The 21,869-nt window shown below is 38.9% G+C and overlaps 4 protein-coding genes across 5 annotated transcripts; 3 read left to right on the top strand and 1 right to left on the bottom strand.

The window, feature by feature from the left end:
* Positions 1-534: 534 nt before the first annotated feature.
* eif4ebp2 (eukaryotic translation initiation factor 4E binding protein 2) lies at positions 535-5,204 on the bottom strand. Its single transcript, XM_029449566.1, has 3 exons — positions 4,868-5,204; positions 3,033-3,212; positions 535-2,818 (listed from the first exon to the last, which is right to left on the bottom strand). The coding sequence occupies exons 1-3, from the start codon at positions 4,998-5,000 to the stop codon at positions 2,787-2,789; spliced, it is 345 nt and encodes a 114-aa protein (XP_029305426.1). The 5' UTR covers positions 5,001-5,204; the 3' UTR covers positions 535-2,786.
* Positions 5,205-7,797: 2,593 nt separating this feature from the next.
* ppa1b (inorganic pyrophosphatase 1b) lies at positions 7,798-11,924 on the top strand. Its single transcript, XM_029449565.1, has 11 exons — positions 7,798-7,976; positions 9,154-9,218; positions 9,652-9,705; positions 9,938-10,057; positions 10,171-10,257; positions 10,413-10,539; positions 10,632-10,759; positions 11,007-11,092; positions 11,223-11,298; positions 11,409-11,448; positions 11,562-11,924. Exons 1-11 carry the CDS (start codon positions 7,814-7,816, stop codon positions 11,591-11,593), a joined length of 978 nt encoding a protein of 325 aa, XP_029305425.1. The 5' UTR covers positions 7,798-7,813; the 3' UTR covers positions 11,594-11,924.
* Positions 11,925-12,654: 730 nt separating this feature from the next.
* sar1ab (secretion associated, Ras related GTPase 1Ab) lies at positions 12,655-17,360 on the top strand. 2 transcript variants are annotated; one of them, XM_029449917.1, is made up of 8 exons: positions 12,725-12,757; positions 13,557-13,603; positions 13,876-13,946; positions 14,722-14,841; positions 14,940-15,005; positions 15,084-15,187; positions 15,294-15,425; positions 16,050-17,360. In XM_029449917.1, the coding sequence occupies exons 3-8, from the start codon at positions 13,889-13,891 to the stop codon at positions 16,164-16,166; spliced, it is 597 nt and encodes a 198-aa protein (XP_029305777.1). In that variant the 5' UTR covers positions 12,725-12,757; positions 13,557-13,603; positions 13,876-13,888; the 3' UTR covers positions 16,167-17,360. The 2 variants fall into 2 exon arrangements, with proteins under 2 accessions (XP_029305776.1, XP_029305777.1); XM_029449916.1 differs by lacking the exon at positions 13,557-13,603 and having other exon boundaries at positions 12,655-12,757.
* A 637-nt stretch (positions 17,361-17,997) lies between these two features.
* tysnd1 (trypsin like peroxisomal matrix peptidase 1) lies at positions 17,998-21,395 on the top strand. The gene is made up of 4 exons (XM_029449915.1): positions 17,998-19,312; positions 20,218-20,348; positions 20,477-20,662; positions 20,854-21,395. Exons 1-4 carry the CDS (start codon positions 18,216-18,218, stop codon positions 21,054-21,056), a joined length of 1,617 nt encoding a protein of 538 aa, XP_029305775.1. The 5' UTR covers positions 17,998-18,215; the 3' UTR covers positions 21,057-21,395.
* The last annotated feature ends 474 nt before the right edge of the window (positions 21,396-21,869 follow it).

The following is a 21,869-nucleotide window of genomic DNA, read 5'->3' as shown; positions in this document are numbered from 1 at the left end:
ACCTAGAAGCCAACCATGTGCTATGGTTGAGTAACATTACCTGGCACCTATAGGTTTTTTACATGTCAGTTAGTTTGTGTTCATTTGATAAAACCCATTTTTATTTAGGAATTTGCACCATGTGAACACAATATTAGTAAGTATAAGTAAATATTAGTTTCACGTCTTTAAATAACGTAAAACTAAATGTTGGCACAGGGCCCCTCTACCAGACATTTGACTTTGTACTTGATAGCGGTGTAAATTACCTTAAAATCTGCAATTAATCAAATCACCAAAACCAGTCGACATGCAGAGATCCTGGGTCGTATAGGACCCCTTGGAGTCTGGGGCAACATGGCAGTTGCCTACTTTGCGTAATTGTAAATTTAGGCTTGAATGTACTACACATGAAGAAAACAATTGAAGATTTATATTACTGTCATGTCACGTATGTTTGAGGACAGTATATCCCCAATTTCCATCATTTCCATACATTGCCTTTCTTCATAGTGTTCACTGAATAGAAAATGAATGAGTGCAATAACACAAAAGGTTTGCGAAGAGATTTTATTTTTATTTTGTTAATGAATATTTGTGATGGGACATTTCAAATGGAAAGAGGGCTCGGCTCTCTTACATGGCATGAATCAGTGTTATTTAGACAACATATTGAGAAAACATTGTGGTAAAAACATACAAAAGAGATTACTGCTCCTAATGGCCCGTACTAAACCACTCTAAATGATTCCATAACTGCTTGTCACATTCAAAATAGCTAAAACCACACAAAACAGAGACAATTAAAAACACAACGTCTTATTGTCTTTGTTACGGAACTTTATTGATTTTGTAGCAACAGTCCACTGGCATTGGAGTTTCATTTAGAATAAAGTTACTTCAATTCAGAACAGAAAGCCACAATAAGTTTGTTTCAAATCTCTTTCAACACACAATGGTAAGCCCTCATTGTCAAACCAAACTGATTTGAAAAAATTCTGCAATCTGATTTATGATGCCGTAATAGAAAGTTTTATCGCCAAAAATGTGCAATGAAAATTGGGTTCAAGCAACTCCTTAATGTATTTGTCACCAAACACGGTGAATGAATTACAAAGCCTAAAAGAAAAAAAAGAAAATCTTTGATAGACATCATTTCAGCCGTTCAGTGGTTCCACTCATACAGAGTAACAAACTTGTGGTGGGAATGAAAAATTGGGAACTTCATGGTGATTAAGTTAAGAGCTACAATTAATAGAGAGGAATATGATTGTGGTGCATAAAAACTAAAACAGATTATTGGGACTTAATGACCATGTGGCATTCCCATAAAAAGTATTTGTTTTGCTCAATTACCAAGTACAATGTCACCTGTTCAATGTTACAGTGAAAAAATAAACATCTGTTGGAAAGTACAAATTGATGACTAGGAACCTAGTTTTCGTTACTGCATTTGGTGTAAAGTAAGGCATGGACAGACATGAGAAGAATAAGGTAACGTAAAAATGGATTAAGGACACTGGGGACAGATTTGTAGATTAAGGGACAACATCTGTCAAGCCTGATGCAAACAATGTCTTCTGGTTCCTTGACATTTGAAGCAAATCAAAAGACTTGACAGTGCCGATACCCAAACAAATACCCTGAAGACTAATAAACATTTTTATTTAAATAAAACACCTATAAAACATCTCGATTATTTCAAGTTTTTCTAAATTCTTCTTGTATTTCACCCAAACATTACCATTGGGATATTAACCATTTCCACATTAATCTAAATGTTTATCTGGTTTGGATATTCAAAAAACACATGGCAGAAGTTGCCAAGTATTACTCCCTTTATAAGATAGACCAGATTGTGAACACAAAGCTCTAGCCAACAAAACAAATCAGTTTAGGTCAAAGTACTAACTTTTCTCAGCAGGAGGGAAATTTATAGCAAGGCCACGATAGTGATGAATCGAGTGGCTTGATATTGTTATACTGTACTGAAATGTAATTGTAAATGAAAAGCTTGTTTTCCATTGTTAGATTTATAATGAACTTTACGTGATATATTACGTTGGAAATACAATAATTTCACGATAACAAATAACAGCCTAAAATTCACTTTCCAGAGTCTGAACATTGGAAACGTACACAGGCTTGTGTTGGTAATGGAACCTTACGTCTTGGAATGGCATGAAAACTTCACCTAATTGCAAAAAACCAAAGCGTCCCTTTGCATACCATCACAGGAAACTAAACAGACCACACAACGGAGAATATATTGTGGACCTTTTCAAGAAGTAAAACCGCAAAGAAATAAAAATCACTTAAATAACATGCTTACAAGGGTCTTCAAAACCAAAATCTGTGATGAATATCAAAGCTTTTAACTGATTTTAATGCCAGTACTAAACATTACCACTTCCTATCCCAGTTAACTTGGAATATTGTCAGTTTTACAGTGTTCTCTGTTAAAGATCCTGACTCACAGAAAGCTGGAAGGTGAGCACTGCAATCTGCTAATTGGACAATATGTCTGGGTACATAATATTCAGGCCCGCTCCCTCATTGTGTGGTTTGTACATCAACTGGTAACCATGAAAATCTATACAAATAAACATAGTTTCCGGAGTTGGCGACACTGTACCTGTATGTATGATACATTGAATTCCCATGGTTTACACACATTACATCCAGCAGCGAGACAGAGAGCGAAAGAAGATGGCTGCCATGAGGGCTCACAACATTGGTTTCTACAAGCCAAGCCACTGGCACGTGTGATGCCAGGTCATTTGCTTATGCTGGTGGGTTCCAGTCTGTTAGATGTCCATTTCAAACTGAGCATCATCACCTTGAAAACAAGAGAAAAACAGTTGTTGAGACACATTTCTTAGAACAAGGCTTGGCTTGTTTTATTATCATGATGGTAATTCAGTGGAATAATTACATAACAACAACACAGGGTGTGTTCGTCACATGTCTGAGAAGAGAGAGACGGGTGACTATAGAATCAAAACGCTTCCTGTTACATAAGTGGGTAACTCAGTCCATATTGTAGCTCTTACCGGTTATGGGCTTGCCATCATGGGTTTTGATGTGGTTGTTGGCTTCATTCTTCTTGTTCTCTCTCAGGACATTTGGACTGGTTACTCCAGGAATGACTGGCAGGTGAGCTGGGGGAGTCTGGGCAATGGGAGAGTTACGCCGGTCCAGTAGGAACTTACGGTCATAGATGATCCGGGTTCCTGCAACCAGACACGTATCAAGTTTCAGTTACTCGTGCTCTATCCGAGGAAGCATCTAATGCAAGTGCTATCAAATGAGCTGCGAGGACCTCCAGAGGACCCAGATTAAAGCCACCCAGTCTAAAAGCATCTATCTTTCTTACAACAAATCACCATTTTGCTAATATGTGAATGCATCTTTTAACCATCATGATCATCATATTTTATTTATGTCCTATTGCTTACGGCTCTGCATGTTCGCATGTGTTGAAATATGGCTATAATCAGTACTTTGCTGTGTTTTGTTGCTTTGTGTTGCTTGCTTGAATGGCTACATGCACCAAATAATGAATATTGTTGCTGTGTTAGAGAATGCTTTTTTAGTTGATGTGGCTGTCTTTATGGTGTCTTGTTGTCTTCTGTCTGTCAATTATAACCATCACCTCAACTGGTTTCAAAACATCTCTCCAAAAGGACTGCAGTTTAAACTTAGCCAGCTGGCTAACACTACCACATTTACAGAAATGTTCATTAAAGTGTGTTGTCCTTATGAATAAATGAATGAAATTAAACTAGATGTGAAACATAAAGAGCAAGATCGAGAGGAAGATAGACCTAATAGCCTTGCTGGCATCACAGCACTCTGGTTTATTCATCGTTCCCGCATTAATCAGATTCACTGACCTTTTTCACAGCGGCCACTTTAACTTGTCATGGCAGAAAAGCAGAGGTGGAACTAATAACGATAACGATGGCTCAGTTCCAGCAATTATTGCAATGCAATGCAGCAATTCATTTGATCTATAACACCTGTGTTTGACAGGACAAGATGTGTACTGTGACCAAACACTGTTTCATTCTAGTTACAGGTCTATTTTTTCCTCTGGCTACGTGTGCTCCCCTGCAATGGCTCAATGCCTCCCGTTTGGAATTCCCTGCCTTAAACTATACTTATCCTAAAAAGGCTCAAACAAAATGTGTATTTTCAAGCAAAATTGCCACAAATTCTTTGGCTCTAGCTTCTCTAATGTAAGATGTGCTGCTTTTCTGTTTTAGATCTTTGTAAAATGACTATATTTTGGTGTTTGGACTGACATCTGAAGATGTCGTCATGGACTGTGATGGACATTTTTCCCTATTTTCTGATATTTTAAGCAATGAATCAATATTGAATGTAACAAACAAAAAACATTGACAGAAAGACTGTATAACATTGCTATGCAGGGTTAATCTGTACTGATATAAAAGCAAATATGTGTACAGTATCCTTACCAGATTTATTGTACTTCCTTATCTGAAAGTGCCTTCCATGCACTGAATTGCAATGCAAAAGTAACCTAGCTATACAAAGCTGATATATAGTATTTGCTTTAAGCTTCTGATTATTACAGTCCTGTTTACCATGGGTGGCAAAGATAACATTTACATCTTCTTTAAATATAACAACACAATGCACTCATCAGAATCTCTGCGCTGCAAACCAGCCAATCAGACACCCGCGATAGAGCACAGGGGCGGGGCTAAACTTTGTTTTTGTTTTGATCGGGATGACAAGGCAGCCTATAGGCCACAGTTACATGAGCAGTTAAAGGTTTTGTGAGAGTACAAACACCACAAAATGACAATCATCTTCCATCTTCTTAATACAATTGTACGTAGCCCTGATATTCCCTTACCTCCAGGAGTGGTAGAGAATAAAGTGCCCCCAGGGGTGGTACAATAGTCATGAGGTAGCTGCGTTGTGTCGTTGATCAACACCGTCCTGGTCGGGATGGCCCTGCTCTCGCTAAACTGACGACTGGTCGACATTTTCAGCGCCGATTCGATGACAACTCCAGCTGTTACAGAAAATTGGGGTGTTTATTTCCCGACGGACGGTGGAAACCTGGGACGTTCCCCACTCTCTAATATCTCCCCAAAGCTTTCTTGTCTCTCCTTTCGTCCTCCCAGCCGTCAGCACCGTCCCTTCCCTCAGCAAAGGCAGGAAGGACGACGAGCAGCGGGCGGATATGTAGTCAGAAGTGCAGAGCATCAGCATGGTGCCAGCCTACTTTTTATACTTTAGGAAACATGTCTATTCTTAGAATTTCTGCAGGCTGGTTGAAAATAGACCACATTTACTAGTGTTACACCGTTTTCTCTGACCCTTCAGATTCAGATTTCTCCCTACATGAACTCAATCTGTACATAACACCTAACACTTTCACATCATAAAAGTAGCCTCATCTTTAAGCCTAATGCATTTTTGAATGACTATTCTTTTCATCCTTTACTTAAAACAGTAATGGTTAGCTAGCACAAGTTATGTCAGTGTATGCATGAGCAACAAGGTTTAAAACAAGCAAACACATAGAATTATGACTAGTAACAATTATTAATAATTGGTTCGGACATCTAGTAAAGAAGCCACCTGGGCGCCTTCCTATGAAGGTGTTCCAGGCACGTCCCGCTGGGAGGGGACCTCGAGGAAGACCCAGGACTCGGTGGAGAGATTATATCTCCTCACTGGCCTGGGAACGCCTCAGGATCCCCCAGTCGGAGCTGGTGGATGTGGCCCGGAGAAGGGAAGTTTGGGTTTCCCTACTGGAGCTGCTGCACCCGCGACCTGACCCCGCATCAGCAGGAGACGATGGATGGATGGATGAATTTACACTATTTGAAGTTTCCAATGTTAATGATAACCAGTGGTGGAACTATTTACTCAAGTTATGTATGCTACTTTCAGTACACATTTGATGTATACTACTTATAGGCCTACTTTACATATTTTCAGGTATCTTTCTATTTCTACAGCTACACTTCCGTGGGAAATATTGTACTTTTTACTTGACTACAATTATGTGAGATCTTAAGTTACTAGTTACTTTGCAAATAAAAACATTGCACACAATACAAAACATCATGTTTCACAAACAAGTGCTTAAGAAATATGACGTTTTGTTTTGAATGAAATTACCTAACAGTAAAAGTACAGCTTAGTCAATTAATCAATTAGCCAATAGATGCCAAACATTTTCGGTTTCAAAACTGGAGGATATTTATTGAGGTTTGGACTGTTGGTTGGATAAAACAAGCATTGTGAAGGTGTCACCTTTGGCTCTGGGTAATTGTGTCTGCATTTCTCACTATTTTCATAATTTTTACAAACCAAACAATCAATTGACTAGTGTTGAAAAGGATCAGCAGATTAAGCCATGACAAAAAAAAATGTTAGTTGCAGTCCTATCCAAGATCGATAAATTAGCTTCACCTCAAACAACTACAACAGCAAAATCCTGTGTTTACATTAATAATATTATTAATAATCGAATTATATAATACTATAACGGTTACAGACCGTTTTTCGGCAATATGTATATTTACATGTATCATTTTAAGTGCATTTTCCTTATTAAAATGACTTTTACATTGTCAATGCAGGTTCGATGCTGCATTCATTTGCATCTCGTAATTTATTTAAACAGGTAAAAAAAGTACATCATTCAGAATTTGCGATTCACTATATATTAAGTTACCCCAGACCGTCAAATTTTTGCACTCCTCATTTGTTGACACACACACACACACACACACACACACACACACACACACACACACACACACACACAACACACACACACACACACACACCCTCACTTGTTGACACACGTTCACCCTCACTTGTTGACACACAAACCCTCACTTGTTGACACACACCCTCACTTGTTGACACACACCCTCACTTGTTGACACACACCCTCACTTGTTGACACACCCTCACTTGTTGACACCCACACCCTCACTTGTTCACACACCCTCACTTGTTCACACACACACACACACACACACACACACACACACACACACACACACACACACACACACCCTCACATGTTCACACACGCACACCTTCACTTATTCACACGCACACCTTCACTTATTCACACGCACACACCCACACACACACACACACACACGAAAAGTGGCATTTTACAACAACAATGAGCAGCAATATACTTTAAGAGTGACGGAGTATCTGCAACAATAGAGAATTTATTTTAAGGTTTACAGTAATAAGTAAATTACGAAGTTGACATTTCCAGGTAAAAATTTACAAGAATAATTCAAAATATTCATATATCCAGATTTTCTTACTTGCAATTTAAAGAGTTAAAAAAGAAAAGTTTCGAGTTCAATTCGACCAGACCAGATCAAGATTGTTTTTGTGTCATTTGTGTATGTCTTGTGGCATGCTCTGAGACTTTTCTGCACCCCAAAATTATAAATCTATTTGATCTGATGTCATGTAAGATCATAGCCACCCTCACCAGCTGGTTATATTGAAATAAATAATAGCTAAAAAACAAGTAACAATTACTTTAATATACTTTAGACAGGTAACATAGTACAACAAATAAAGATTACTGCAATACAGCCTTTGATATCTTAAAATAAACTATATTTAGTTTAATACTTTGATAATCACAATACCAGATGACATTGTGTGCCTTATTGTAACATTATTGTTGCTATTCATCCATAGGCTTTCCGTTCAGTTCCGCATTTATACCTTTGCACATTTTTATATTTTGATCTGCTAAATCCGATATTTCTGATAGCCTCTGAAGGCATCATATGTGCGCATGCGCTATGCCCTCCCAGTCTACACTACTCAAGCAGAGACGTTTCCTTCCGCCGCCATCCTCCATCCCAGAGCAGACAGCAACACAACCCTGCGCTTCAACATGAGCTTCACAGTGGAACAGAGGGGAAACCTAAACGCCCTGAACTACTGTCTGTTCTTCAGTAAGTAGAAACGGAGTAGAAATGACAGAGTTTTGTCCTACTTGAGGTCTTTACGCAAACCTCACCGGCTAGCTTTAACCTTCCACGTGTCACTCATTCATTTATTGTTGCTGTTTTTTCATCCTGCCGGTGTTAGTGTTGACATATGTTTTTAAACTGGGAATTACAAGCACATCTCTAATTGTTTGTTTCTTCATAATTGCTTGGTGCAAAAGTTGCGACAGCCGGTTGTGCCGGGTCAACACCGGTGAGATGACTTGGTTTCTGACATAAGGTCACAGTAGGTCTTATAGTTGATTTTACACCATTATTCTTGCCTGAACTTTGTAGAAGGAACTCTCGCAAGGTGCTTAAGCTCATAACAGCTTGGAGTTGGTGAGACAACGCCCTCTCTGATTTGATTGTTAATAAACCCCTTATTGATAAAGTAAGACTGCGATTAAGTTGTTAACCTTTTGCACTAAATGCTCTCTGTAAATTATTTGCACAGACAGATTATTGATTATCCTCGTTCACTATTTTTTTGAAATAATTTCTTAAAGTTCCTTTTATAGTTTGTAGTCATCCAGTGCAGTCAAGTGTCAGACAAAATTCAAGTCACTCTCTTCACTTTAACAATGCAACACTTTAAGTTTCTGACTGCAGACCATGGTTATTACACAATGCATGTTTACTCAGCTAACTTTGGTTAAGTAATAGTAACCTTTAGTTGCCTTTCAGGCAGCTAAACTGGCGCTGCCTGTTCTATTGGTTTAACTAAAAATACACCAACCTTTTTAATTGTGTTTTTCATCAAGCTCATTGGCACACATACAGCCAGAAGTGAAAGTAAGAAGTGTGAGCTCCATTATGCAGTGTTTCCCCTACCATTGTCTAACAGAGCCCAGCGCCCTGCCTGAAATTCAAGGTGTTTTCTTTCTTTTTTCTCGAATTTCAAAAGAAATAATATTTTTTTTATTCACAACTCACTTTTCACATTGACAGGTGCTCTTTTATTAAATAAACTAAACGCTTATGCTATTAATGTAATTTATGTGCACGTTTCAGTTTGTACTGTCTACTTTGCGCTTTCACATTCTCCCCCCCCCCCCCCCCCCCCCCCCCCAAACACTGATGAGACAGATTAGATCAGCTTGAATGTCATGTTGATAGTTGATGTTCGCTTAATTGTTAACAGAAAATGCTGCGGGAAAGTACATCTCACCATTCCATGACATACCAATGTATGCTGATGAGAGCCAGGTAAGTTTGCATCCGTTACCTTTACTCCAGTAATTATATATGCATTTTGTGTACCCTTTAAAAATACCCACTGCTGGAAAGTCACCCACAGTGCTGCCATGAATATGTAGTTAACTATATTACAGACACTGAACTGGTTTAAATAACGCTCTCCAGAATAGCAAGGGCATAGTCTTATCTGTGCAGGCATTGGCCTTTACTCTTTATTCCCCAGTGCTGCGTTAACATCTCTCGTGATTGCACTAGATATTTTTTTATCTTATCCTTATAAAACAACTAATCACTTTAATGGAAAAGTTATGACCAAAGCAATGTAAGTCACATTATATAAGCAGTTATGTGTTTTTTTTATTATTGTGTCATCTTCAGTTGTGTCCTAAACTATTTCAGAATAGTTTAAAGATAATTATGACAGATTGTTTTTCTCTTACAGAACATCTTCCACGTGGTTATTGAAGTACCAAGGTGGACAAATGCAAAGATGGAGGTATGAGTCTCAAATAATCTTCCACCATCAACTTTTGGATCAGATTTGAGCAACTTTAGCTTGACCACAATGTTATGCAGTTTATCCAACAGATATTAATTTTTAGTCATGTAACATTTTTTACGCAACTGGGTTCAAATGTGAAGCGTCTCTGTTGCAATAAGACATCACAAATGCACTTTAACACGAATGAAATGTAATTTGTCATAACAGCAATACTATTTATTTTCAGATAACTACAAAAGACGCCTTGAACCCAGTAAAGCAAGATGTGAAGAAGGGCAAGCTGCGATATGTTGCCAATGTTTTCCCACATAAGGGCTACATATGGAACTATGGAGCCATTCCTCAGGTTAGTTTTTTGGATACTTATGTTGTCCTCACTAAAAACTGTGATGTGTAAGAGCAATTCTGCTGCAGGATTCAACATGTGCAACATGATTCAGCTGGCATGTGTTGTTGCAGACATGGGAAGATCCCTCACACAAAGATGCAAACACTGGCTTCTACGGCGATAACGACCCCATCGATGTCTGCGAGATCGGCACTAAGGTACAACACGTAAATGTTTGTCATCTTTCGCTACGCCATTAAGTCCCAGTGATTATGGATTTCATTGTTTGTTGTGTACATTCATTTAATACAAAAAATAAATAAATACTGCTGATAACAGAAAATGAACTGCGAAACTCAAACGTCCTCTCTAGGTGTGTTCCTGCGGGGAGGTAATCAAAGTGAAGGTGCTCGGGATCCTGGCCATGATTGATGAGGGTGAGACTGATTGGAAAGTGATTGTAATCAATGTAGAGGACCCCGAAGCCAATGACTTGAACAGTAAGCACTTTCTTTTCTCCCTCTGTCTGAGTTTCTGAGCCGTCCTGCGTCAGTCATACTGAACTTGTTTTGTTGTCCCCATCTCTATTCAGACATCAGTGATGTCCGGCGCCTGAAACCTGGTTACCTGGAGGCAACGGTCGACTGGTTCAGGATGTACAAAGTTCCAGATGGGAAACCAGAGAACCAGTTTGCTTTCAACGACGAGTTCAAAGACAAGGTCTCCACCCGAACACGCCATCATTATTACTGTGTACTACAAATGGTTTTAGATTAATCTTAAGCACCTTTTTTGCTCTTTCGGAGTCGAGTTGTTCCTTTTCAAACAGCTAACTCAAGAAACTGCCGTTATCAAACTTCCCTCGACCTAGAATTCATATATATTAACACATTGTTCTTGCATTAATGTTTTAGTTAACTAAACAACTTATTTTCCACTTAGCCCTTACTGTATTTTGTTCTTTCAGGACTTTGCCATTGAGATAATCAAGAGCACACACACGTTCTGGAAAGACCTCATTTCCCAAAAGGTCAATGCTGGGGAACTGAACTGGTAAACACTGTTCTTATGGCTTTGACCACAGCTAAAAAAAAATACAGATGCTTTTTAGGACAAATATAAACAGAAATGTTAGAATTTATGGCTTCTAAACTATAAATGACCGTCTTATCACGCAATACAGCAAAAACACATGCATCTCGGCCAGTGACAGCCCTTACTACTGTTCAGCGGATGAGGCTAAAGCTGTTGTTGCTAAAGTAAGTATGATTTTGTTCATCCCTTTTTGCAACATAATAACATCTGTCAATGCCACGCTTCATTCCTCCTTGATTATTGGTTCATAACTGATGTTTCACTCTATTTTTAGACAAGTCCTCCTGGAAAGGAAGAAGCTATCCCCTCATCAGGTAGATTTTCAATAAACATATTCCTGTAAAAAAATATATTTTTAAACAGATTATTGGATTTCTGCTTAATTTGATTGATCTGATGTGAGATTGACTGATGTTTTCATTTGCAGTGGATAAATGGTTCTACTTTGAGAGGAAGTAAACCAGCAGCTGTTTGGATCGAAGCAGAATGAAAGGCTCATTGCTCAGAATACTTGAAGATGGTCTTATCAATATTAACCAATGGGATGCTTTGGGATGCTTTGGGATGGGACACGGTCGGGTCTGGGCTGGCTGTTTCCCTGTAGATAGAGGGATAGTGGTTAGATAATGTAGAGAAAGAGGAATTATGTCTTGACCAACACATGTTCAATTATTTAACAAATATCTATTTGGACATGTGCAACAAAGTACAGGTTCTATGCCTGTAGATAATTGTGCCATCATGTATGAGACTCTGAACTGCATTAATAAAGATTCTCTTTAAATTGTCATCAAAGTGTGATTTTATTTGTTTGCATAACACTTATTACAGAATTTATTCTAGATTAGGAGGAGAGCATTTTAATTTCTCTGTTGCTGCTGTGGCCACAATTTAATGAGCATAGCTGTTAGTGTGAGAGTTGTGTGGAAATACAGTTGAAATTTGCTTTCTTGATAATAAAAATGCTTTAGACTGAACTTTTCATTGTTATAATGCTGCCACCTAGTGTTCAGTATTCCACATTACGATTATTTTTGTAATGTAATGTTTATACTAACGTAATGACTTGTGATGTGTGTTAGGTTATTCCTTTGGCTTAATTATTGGTGATAAACGTGTATTAATCAGGTTTGTACGCCTTCTTTATTTTCCTATAACAATAGTGGTAAACTTAAAAGGTAAAATCAAAGTTTATATGGACCAATAAAGAAAAAGTATAATGGCAAAAATAAATGTCAGATTTGTAGGAGTAGTACATGTAGAGAATTCCTAAAGAAAGAAATCTGCTAAACATGATCATAATACTAATTATTTGGCTAATGTTTGGGTCAAAATACATAACTTTAAGCAATGCATTTTAATTTACTACACTGTCTGTGTTACTATTGTTAAAAGCAACAAAGTTCCCCTAAAATGTCTGCAGTAAATGATCCTATTGTGAAAGACAGAGTGAGCGTTAATGTTTAATTTTTAAGAAAACCATTACCGGCATGTGGGCTCCTCCCGCCAACCCAGTGACGTATTTCCGGCAAACTGTCAAACTCGTAGGCTACATGACAGTGGACGGGACAGGCTTGGACCAAAAACCAACGGACGTGAAGCTCATAAATTCGGCAGACCGAGGTAATACCCACAATTACACATTAAGTTCCCTTTGTTCTAGTTTATACATTTCGTTTTAAGTCTAGTTGTGTTTGTTAAAGCACTTCACTGACATTATAAAATGTTTAGTTTGGTCATTGTGGACCTCTTTGCGCGCTCATGTTGTTTTCTAAACGTATCATTGTTTACTGACAGCTGATGTCGTTACTACAAGCTTCATGTGATAAGCCGAACTGTGGCAGTAATCCTGAAATCACTGGAACAAACATTTCTGATGAGCTCCGTCATGAGTTTAGTAGTCTGTCGTGTTTTTTTGGTGTTATTCGTGTATATTTGTTATTAAATACTGAGTTTAGATTCGCATGAAAACCTGCTGCGATTTCTGTCATGACTACCTGACATTTATTGGGTTAACGCAGCACACAGTGCTTGTTGTGTCGGTGTTTAATCCATAGAGTTAAGAATTAAATGCCATACAAATGGAGTTTTGTTTACAAATGACCCAGTTGAGACATTGTAAGATAAAGTAATCAACAGTTGGGTAATTCCTCCGAAGCCTTACTTACTGAAGGCCCCACTATTCACTGCAACAAGCACATCAAGTATCACATAGAGTGACAGGTGTGTTTGAGTGTGTGTGAGAGGGAAGCAGGGGGTGACTGCAGAGATCAAGTGTCCTTGCCACAACTTGTCATAAAAATAGTCAGAGGAAGACCAGTGTGTGACTTAGTGGGACAGCTCTCAGCGCAAACTAGCATCTAAAAATCTTCTAAAACCTGTTTATTGCTCACTTGCCCTCCTTTCCTTTTATACTTTAAAGCTTGTGTGATTATACGGAGTTTACACATACCAGCAGAATAATCCAGGGTAAGGAATATTGATTAACAATTGAGCTTCAGTGCTAGATTATGTCCTTTTGAAACAGTGCATTACATTAGTAATTGTATACTTAATTGCCAATTTATTCTGTCTTTGTGTTCCGTTGTTATTTGTGACATGTTTTCATTTACCTGTGTATGCTTACGACGAGAAAGGGGGCTGGGTTTAGATCGGACAACAATTTATACATGAACTAACACTGTACTGTGCTCTTTAATATGATATAATAAATCATTTTGGTTATGTGATCTGTATTACAGGCAGTCCAGAGAAATGTCTTTTATATTTGACTGGATCTACAAGAGCTTCAGCAGTGTCTTGCAGCTATTAGGTAGAGTATCGTACATAAATATCAGTATTGTCTAACCTTAACCAACAGAACGTTTTGGTGGTCATGGAAAACAAATTGCCAATTGACAGACCCAAACTAAAATGACTGTAGCTTATAAACCACACTGAGTTTATGCAAAAATACGGTCTTGACACAAAAGAAACTTCCCAATGTTTCTGGTGAGCGTGTCTTAAACACAACTGCTTTGTTTGACAGAAACAAAAAGCAGTTGGTCTTTTTAGTCAGTCTGAATAACTGTCTGTTGCTTTGTCAGTAGAGGTCAAGAAAACAATGGGTCTACAGACAAAATACATAGCACAAATAGGGCAAAGTATTATGCAGGTTATTTTAATATATAGATCAATGTAGATCCCCAAAACAAAAAAAAACTAAATCTACACTTTGTAACTACATTATTCAGACTCACTTGTAGCGTATTTTCCTTTTACATGTTAGTATATTTCACCAATTCCAGCCCAAACACTCACAGCTGTGCAGATTTTCAATTTCTTTTTGGTCTCATCTATATTTCTAAAAACCACATACCAATCAGTGTGGATGAATGTGTAATAACACATTTATTATAACTTCAATGGAATTCCCTATGACAAAAAGAAGAAGAAGAAGCCCCCCTTTGGTGTTTGTTATGATTGTATGGCCTCTCTCTCTCTCTCTCTCTCTCTCCTCCTGCTCATCATAGAAACAAACAAAATACAATATTTTACAACTTTGTATAGTGAGGTTATAATACCGTTTGTTTTCTTTGTATCCTCAGGGTTGTACAAGAAGAGCGGCAAGCTAGTGTTCCTCGGACTAGACAATGCTGGAAAAACAACACTCCTACACATGCTCAGAGACGACAGGCTAGGACAGCATGTGCCAACGCTACATCCAAGTACACCCAGCGATTTGACATGTTTTCAGTTCAGCAATCAGCCTTGTGTTTCTTGCTTCAACACTTATCTAAAGTCAGTGCTTCCCCTCTGTCCTCAGCTTCTGAAGAGCTGACCATTGCCGGGATGACCTTTACAACGTTTGACCTCGGAGGTCATACACAAGGTAGGAATAAGGAAAACGCTGTTCGATGCACAGACAGCTTTGAGTTACATAAACGCTGACATTGTGTTGTTTTCACAGCACGAAGGATCTGGAAGAACTACCTCCCAGCCATAAACGGCATCGTGTACATGGTGGATTGTGCTGATCATGAGCGACTAGCGGAGGCTAAAGTTGAACTGGATGTAAGTTCATTATATTGATTTCACTTGTGCATCAACACAGTTTATTTGTAGATTTTACTGATAGGAATGTTTTCTTTGGTGAATATAAGACACTTTCTGTCTGCAGGCCCTGTTAACAGACGATACCATCTCAAACGTCCCGGTTCTCATCCTGGGGAATAAGATCGACCGTCCAGAGGCCATCAGTGAGGATGCACTCAGAGGAATGTTTGGTTTTCATGGACACACAACTGGAAAGGTAATGAACCGATGTGGGTAAAAATAATGAAAGCTGAAGTCAGTCATGTTTTTTTTATTTGTACACTGTTATTGCATCCATGTGGTTGGAGGAAGGTAGTAGAAACACTAAACTGGTATATTTGCTCTAGTTACTCCTTAAAAAGCACATTTGTGTCCATGCAAGGACTTTTTCACTGCATATTAAGAGTGAGCTTCACAAATCTCACAAGGCCAGACCTAGCACAGAAGAAAATTGTTAATGCACCCACTGTCGCTCTAAGACAGTCAAACGTTGGGTTTCTAATACAATAATAAATTGCCATGGGCAGGTATAACTGTGCTTATATCGCCATTGCTGTTGTTTAATACAGTAGCAGCGGGGCGCAATATGCTGTTGAGAAGCATTTGGCACGGTAACTGTCTCATGCTAATTTTTCATAGTTAGTGTTAACCACCTGCTGTCGCTCGGCAGAAGAGAAAAGAGAGAAAGGAAGCAGGAAGTAAAAGTGTGGAATGATTGAGTCAGACCACAGCTCTACAAATATCACACTATGCTCCAAGTGTTAAGATATTTATAGTACAATGTCAATAAAGGATATTATAATGGGTGGTGAATTAAATATGTGCTTTTGTTTCTTTTCAGGGCAAAGTGTCACTGAAGGAGATGAATTTGAGGCCAATGGAAGTTTTCATGTGTAGCGTGCTGAAGAGACAAGGATATGGAGACGGTTTTCGCTGGCTTTCCCAGTATATTGACTGATTCACGTTCTTTTCGTAACCTTGTTTACCACGCTACCTGCGCACACAAAGACATGTTCGACACAAACTACCTGCCGTAGAGAGACATTTTTATCAAATATACCATACTTAGGACTTTGACCGTGCCCGTAGGAAATGTGTTTCTAGTAGCGTTTTGTTAATATACACCGTTTTCTTTAAGAGTTCAAAAGAAATGTGTATGTCATATCAATCATACCACGGCAAGTCAAAGATTAAGTGATGAATCAGTCTGTATTGTTCAGATCGAGTGTGGAGAATAATCTTCATGGTGTGATTTCTACTTTTACTTAAACCCCGTGGAGAATTCTGTCTGCCATATAGAACATGTCATCGCTGTGAACCAGTTTCTGACCCGGGTTTATTTTTAGCTGCTAGTGTAGACTTACAGTGAAGGTCAATTTGGTTAACATTTTTGTACTTGGAGTTACTCTTCCTTGATTGAGGATGAATATTATAATTATATCTTTACCTTTTTCAAACTAATGGGAATTTCGAATAGCATACATTTTTTCATCCAAGAACAAAATAGTTTTTCTGGAAAGTGCTGCAGAGATTTTGTGCCATATTTGTTTAGAAAAGTAATAATAATACTAATAATAATAATAATAATAATAATAACAACAACAACAAAGTAGCCTGTTACCTCCAGGGATGCTGATAGTTCCTGCATGTTTTTTTAATTATTGAAGGGTTTACCACTACAGGCCAATTATATGAATGTGACCACAAGTGCATTAACTGACACTTTGCTGTGAGAAACTTTATTTATTAGCACACAGTGTTAAACAATTGCAGTATATTTTAACTGCATCAGTACAGCCGGGTGATGTAACAAACTCATACTTGGATGCCAATCTACCTGTTTTAATTATGGTTAGTTGCTGTAAAACAACTTTGAGTACTTTGTGATTAGTGGCTGCTCACAAAACGCAGTGATATTATGAGAGTACTTGAGCTGTGCATACAAATGGAGCATACAAAAGATAAGCATGAAATGACCTCTTAGTGCAATATTATACATTTTGTATATAAGCTCTTATTTATATTTCGCAATAAAAAAATTTGGCTTGCCTTATGTTACAACAAGCTCTGAAATAATGTATCTGTTACAAAAGTACGGTCTTATTGTTATTCAACGTGTGAAATTTGAGCATAATAAATATTTTTGACAATCCTTTAAATCTTTCTTCCCTGGCTAATTTGTAAATAGCCAACCTTATAGTAAATAGTAATTTGATGTAACAATATTATTACTACAACACATAATTAATAATGGATAAGGTTATCCAAAGGTTATTTCAAGTGTAATAAAATGCTTAAAATGTACTGTTACGAAACAATTAAAGATCTAACCCAGTTAAACCATAAAATGAGACTTTTCTTTCTCAAATAAACCTTGGTTTCCTTTTTGCAGTATAAGTTAACATCTATCAGCTGTACAGCCGATCCGTAAATAATATATAACTGGTAAATATATTGGGCTGTTCCATTTCATTTAATGCAAGTCACGGCTTTCTTAAAAAAATGTTTTGCCATTAAAACGAGTAGTTTAACACATTCATTTCAAAACAACGGGGGCATTAAGGTCGCCACTTTTTTTTTTTTTTTTTTATGATTACCAAAACTTTAACATTTTATTTTCAGTGTCAGAATATATGGAAGCTGTGTAGCAGAACAAACAACTATGCTCCCGCCTCCTTGTTTCCCATTGGCTCAAATAGTTTCGTATTTACATTCAGACCAATCAGATTAATCGGTAGGTATAATCTTTTTCTCATCGACCAATGAGACTCAACTAGGAAGTTAGACGACATAATTCACGTTATTAAACACTAGTGTGAAAACTTTTAGCTAAAAAAACACTAGTTTAAACTCTGAGTCAGTCTGCTGTTATACCTGGTCAGTATGGAGGTTTGTTTTCTTGTCTTACCACTGGTCTCTGTGCTGTTTTTCAACGGTTTTCCAGAGCGTACAAGTTGCTAAATCCCGTTATCGACTGTGGTTAAAGTTCACATGCATTGCTAACAGCATGGAGGTAAAGGAGGTAGAAAAGTGTTGCTGTGTAGTCAACATATTTGAGGCTTTTTCAGCAAAGAAATCTGTGAGCTGCAGTGGAGTTATCGTCCATCCTCAAACTGGAACAGTGATATGCACCGGCGTCCCGTTTTCCCGGTTTGCCACCGACAAAGAGCCCCTCTCCGCAGACCACAGGTTTCTGTCACCGCACAGCTTCAGTGAGAAACTTAAAATCCGTGTCAGCTTTTCTAGTGAGCGAGATTTGGACTCCAGCCAGTCTGCACAGGGAGAAGCATCCTCCTCACCCTCCAGAAGCAAAACAACAATTCAACGGGAAGTTGACGCAGAGTTGCTGATGCTGGTGAACTGCCTGGAGTTCAAACATGCTTTCCAGGCTGTTTTCCAAGAGGCTGTCCAGTGGCGTTTCCATGGTGATGATGATGCTGAAGAAGAGTATGAGGGGCTGATCAGAGATGCCCAATTCCTCAGCTGGTTCGCTGTACTCAAGGCAAGTGTGGTGGCAGACTGCAGCCCAAATGCAGAGACTATACCCTGGCAGAGCAGCTCGTCTCTCCAGAAAGGCTGCCCGGTTGTTGCATGTGGCTCACCTTTTGGCTCCCTCTGCTTGGATCTCTTCATCAGCACCCTCAGCAGAGGTATCATCAGCAACTTCGCTGGAGAGGACAACGCTGTCATCCTCACAGACGCCCGGTGCTTGCCAGGCTCAGAGGGTGGAGGGTTGTTTGTGGTGAAAGGCAGAGACAATGTGCGTCTCCTTGGACTGATCGTGTCTCCATTTGGTTGGAAGGCGAATGAGTGGATAGGCCTCACTCTAGTCTGCTCTGTCCACTTGATCTTCAAGAACATCATCCGCTGCATGAGAGTTCAAGATCCACTCAGAGATGTTTGGCTCCATCAGGGAGAGGAAGGCCTCCTTATGTCCACCGCAGCCCACCAGTCAAAATCTGTTAAAGGCCCCACTGTGTGCTTTGTGGACAGTGGACAGTTCTGGGGCTCAGGGGTCGTTGTCGCCTCTCGGCTGGTTGTGACCTGCCGCCACGTTGTCAACGGGAAGTCGAAGGTCACCCTGAAGTTCCATCTCAGGGACAGGTGACAGCACATCTTAACCCCTTTAAGTGGGAAGTGTATCCATATTCCCAGGGTCCTTTTGTTGCACTGCTGAATATCATCTTAATGCTACAATATAACAAAAATATTTTGAGTAGACCCTTCTCACAGCAAACCTTTTGACTATGTATAGCAGGGAAAGCACAGGTGGAACTAATAACATTAACAATGGCTCAGTTTGATTTAAGTGTCCCTGTAAGAAATGCTTACAGGGGTCTGACACTCCTGAATACAGCCATCATTAATGTTATTACTCACGCCTTTTGTTTTTTAAGATGACATTTTAAGATATTAGCCCCAGAAAAACTTACCAACAGCGCTTCTTTCTAAAATCCCAATAATCCAGGGAGTAGTCACAAGATTGGTGGATTATCACAAGTAACATATTTCTTTACTGTATATTTAGCGACATTGCGGTTTAGTCCAGGTTTTGGTATTAACCGTTCCTTTAACTCCTTTCATTAAAAGGCTCTTCACACCCTTGATTCACCCACACAGGTGTTTTCACTTATTTTGCCTGATTGGACGTCTTCTCAGTGGTTGAGTGCAATTCCTCAATTTCCTGTAAAACAGAATGTGAGATTCATCCATGTGTCTTCCAAAAATATGTGGTTATACATCTGTGGTCTGTAGAAACCTACAAAAACCTTTACCGTTCTTATTTGTATGTGAACTTTGGTTACCTCACGTTAATTACCAGTAGGCTAACTACTTTCTAACTTCAACTTTAGTGGCGGTTTAATCAGACGGAATAATTGAAAACACCTGTGTGGGTTCAGGGCGTTTTGGCAGCTCTAGTGTTTCTGATCACAGTGTGTACTGATTTGGCACAAACGATGCAGAATATGTAATGCTTGCAGTTTGTTTTTGCAATTTCTGTTTCACAGAGTCCATGATGTTTTGGGTGATGTGCTGTTTTCCACTAAAGCCTCATCCCCTTATGATTTGGCTTTGGTGCAGCTGAGAGACTTCGCCACAGAGGCTGCGGTCCCTCGAATGGCTCAGAGTTACAATCCAGGTAGGATTTCAGTCTTGTGTTGTGGTAACGAGTAACATCGTGCTTCACATTCAGTGCCAGAGGAGATCTTTGTTGCTTTACACTAAATAAACCGTTCTAAGATTGATGCTCAGCTTCTCTGCCTACAGGTGAATCTGTGGTCGTGGTGGGATATGGTGGCTTGGGTCGGAGATGTGGTCCGTCCCTGACCTCTGGCGTCCTCTCTAAAATCATCACCTTGAACGACCAGCCTGTCATGCTTCAGACCACTTGTGCAGTACAAGCAGGGACCAGCGGGGGTGCTGTGGTGCGGACACGCTCAGGAGAGCTGCTGGGTAAGAAGCCCTGCAACCACAAAATCATGTACTCTTTTTGATCAGCGGGGGGCATGTGAGGACCATAGAAGACTTGCCTGTAACAATGCACTACATATGTAGAGAGAAGGCAGCTACACTTACCAGATTTCTCTTTCTGCACTGCTGTATTTGCAATTTTAAGAGTATAATGATTATCTGCTGTTTTGCAGGTATCGTGTCCAGCAACACAAGGGACTTAGCTGCCAAAGTGACCTACCCACACCTCAACTTCAGCATCCCAGTGACTGTTTTCCAGAGAGTGTTGCAGCACTTTCACCAGACAAGAGATGTCAATGTGTTCAGGGTGTTAGACACGACCGAAAAAGAAGTCAGCACAGTGTGGAGGCTACAGGGTGAACAAAGCAAACTATAACTGAGGACCCCTACAGCTCATTAAAAAAAGATTGGATGGTTAAATCGATATGGATTATATGAAAATCATATTAGATAATCAAATTGATATTATGTGTAATTTCTTTAAAAAAAGAAGATATTTTCTAATATATAATACATGTGTTACAAAGACAGGCACAATGTCACAGATGTAAAGAAGTAAATGCAACTAAAACGTTATGTAAATGTTTCTCAGCCAGAATCATGCAGTAAACTGTGAACCACTTAATGTTAACAGCCAGTTAAAATTACTTTAATAAATGCTGATATTGTTTTATTGAATTGAAATTGTATTAATAAAAAAGTGTATTTTGGTGAATGCTGGGTATATTTCTCTTACAAACAATCCACATTATGACAACTAAAATACCAAAGGTATATAAATAGAGCTCGAGGGCTGAATACTTTGAATTATTACCTCGATCCAGTATGTACATTCATAAAGCATCAAATAAAACAATGGCAGAAAAGTGCATCCAGTTCCACCTCTAACATTTACAATAAGCCTTTAGACAGCTTTAGCATGAAGAAAATACATAACACTTTTCCTAGAAGCATGTGTTAGGAGTTACACCTGATTCTGTCACATATGGCTTGTTTTCACCAAGCAGGAGGAATATTCAGCATAATGGGCTGACAGGTTGCTGAAAATGATTGGTCCCTCTGGGTAGCCAGAAGTCTTGCTGTCGGTATCAGGTATTCAGACATCTGTTGGCAGGAATACCCACTCACAGCTAGCATATTTAAGATTTCACCCACTGGGACATTACTGGTACTGATTTCCATTATCGCC

Source organism: Cottoperca gobio, chromosome 15 (genome assembly GCF_900634415.1).
Source record: "Cottoperca gobio chromosome 15, fCotGob3.1, whole genome shotgun sequence".
In the NCBI taxonomy this organism is placed as follows: domain Eukaryota; kingdom Metazoa; phylum Chordata; class Actinopteri; order Perciformes; family Bovichtidae; genus Cottoperca; species Cottoperca gobio.
The sequence above is the reverse complement of the archived record's forward strand: the minus strand, read 5'-3'. Positions and strand labels throughout refer to the sequence as shown.

Excerpts from the sequence above, each read along its gene's own strand:
- tysnd1 (XM_029449915.1), top strand. The coding sequence starts at position 18,216 with ATGGAGGTAAAGGAGGTAGAAAAGTGTTGCTGTGTAGTCAACATATTT. Across the intron at positions 19,313-20,217 it reads AAGTTCCATCTCAGGGACAG|AGTCCATGATGTTTTGGGTG; the intron begins GTGACAGCACAT and ends TCTGTTTCACAG. Across the intron at positions 20,663-20,853 it reads ACGCTCAGGAGAGCTGCTGG|GTATCGTGTCCAGCAACACA; the intron begins GTAAGAAGCCCT and ends GCTGTTTTGCAG.
- eif4ebp2 (XM_029449566.1), bottom strand. The coding sequence starts at position 5,000 with ATGTCGACCAGTCGTCAGTTTAGCGAGAGCAGGGCCATCCCGACCAGG. Across the intron at positions 3,213-4,867 it reads ATTCTCTACCACTCCTGGAG|GAACCCGGATCATCTATGAC; the intron begins GTAAGGGAATAT and ends GTCTGGTTGCAG. Across the intron at positions 2,819-3,032 it reads TGATGGCAAGCCCATAACCG|GTGATGATGCTCAGTTTGAA; the intron begins GTAAGAGCTACA and ends CTTGTTTTCAAG.
- ppa1b (XM_029449565.1), top strand. The coding sequence starts at position 7,814 with ATGCGCTATGCCCTCCCAGTCTACACTACTCAAGCAGAGACGTTTCCT. Across the intron at positions 10,058-10,170 it reads ACTATGGAGCCATTCCTCAG|ACATGGGAAGATCCCTCACA; the intron begins GTTAGTTTTTTG and ends GTGTTGTTGCAG. Across the intron at positions 10,540-10,631 it reads CGAAGCCAATGACTTGAACA|ACATCAGTGATGTCCGGCGC; the intron begins GTAAGCACTTTC and ends ATCTCTATTCAG.
- sar1ab (XM_029449916.1), top strand. The coding sequence starts at position 13,889 with ATGTCTTTTATATTTGACTGGATCTACAAGAGCTTCAGCAGTGTCTTG. Across the intron at positions 14,842-14,939 it reads TGTGCCAACGCTACATCCAA|CTTCTGAAGAGCTGACCATT; the intron begins GTACACCCAGCG and ends CTCTGTCCTCAG. Across the intron at positions 15,006-15,083 it reads CCTCGGAGGTCATACACAAG|CACGAAGGATCTGGAAGAAC; the intron begins GTAGGAATAAGG and ends TTGTTTTCACAG.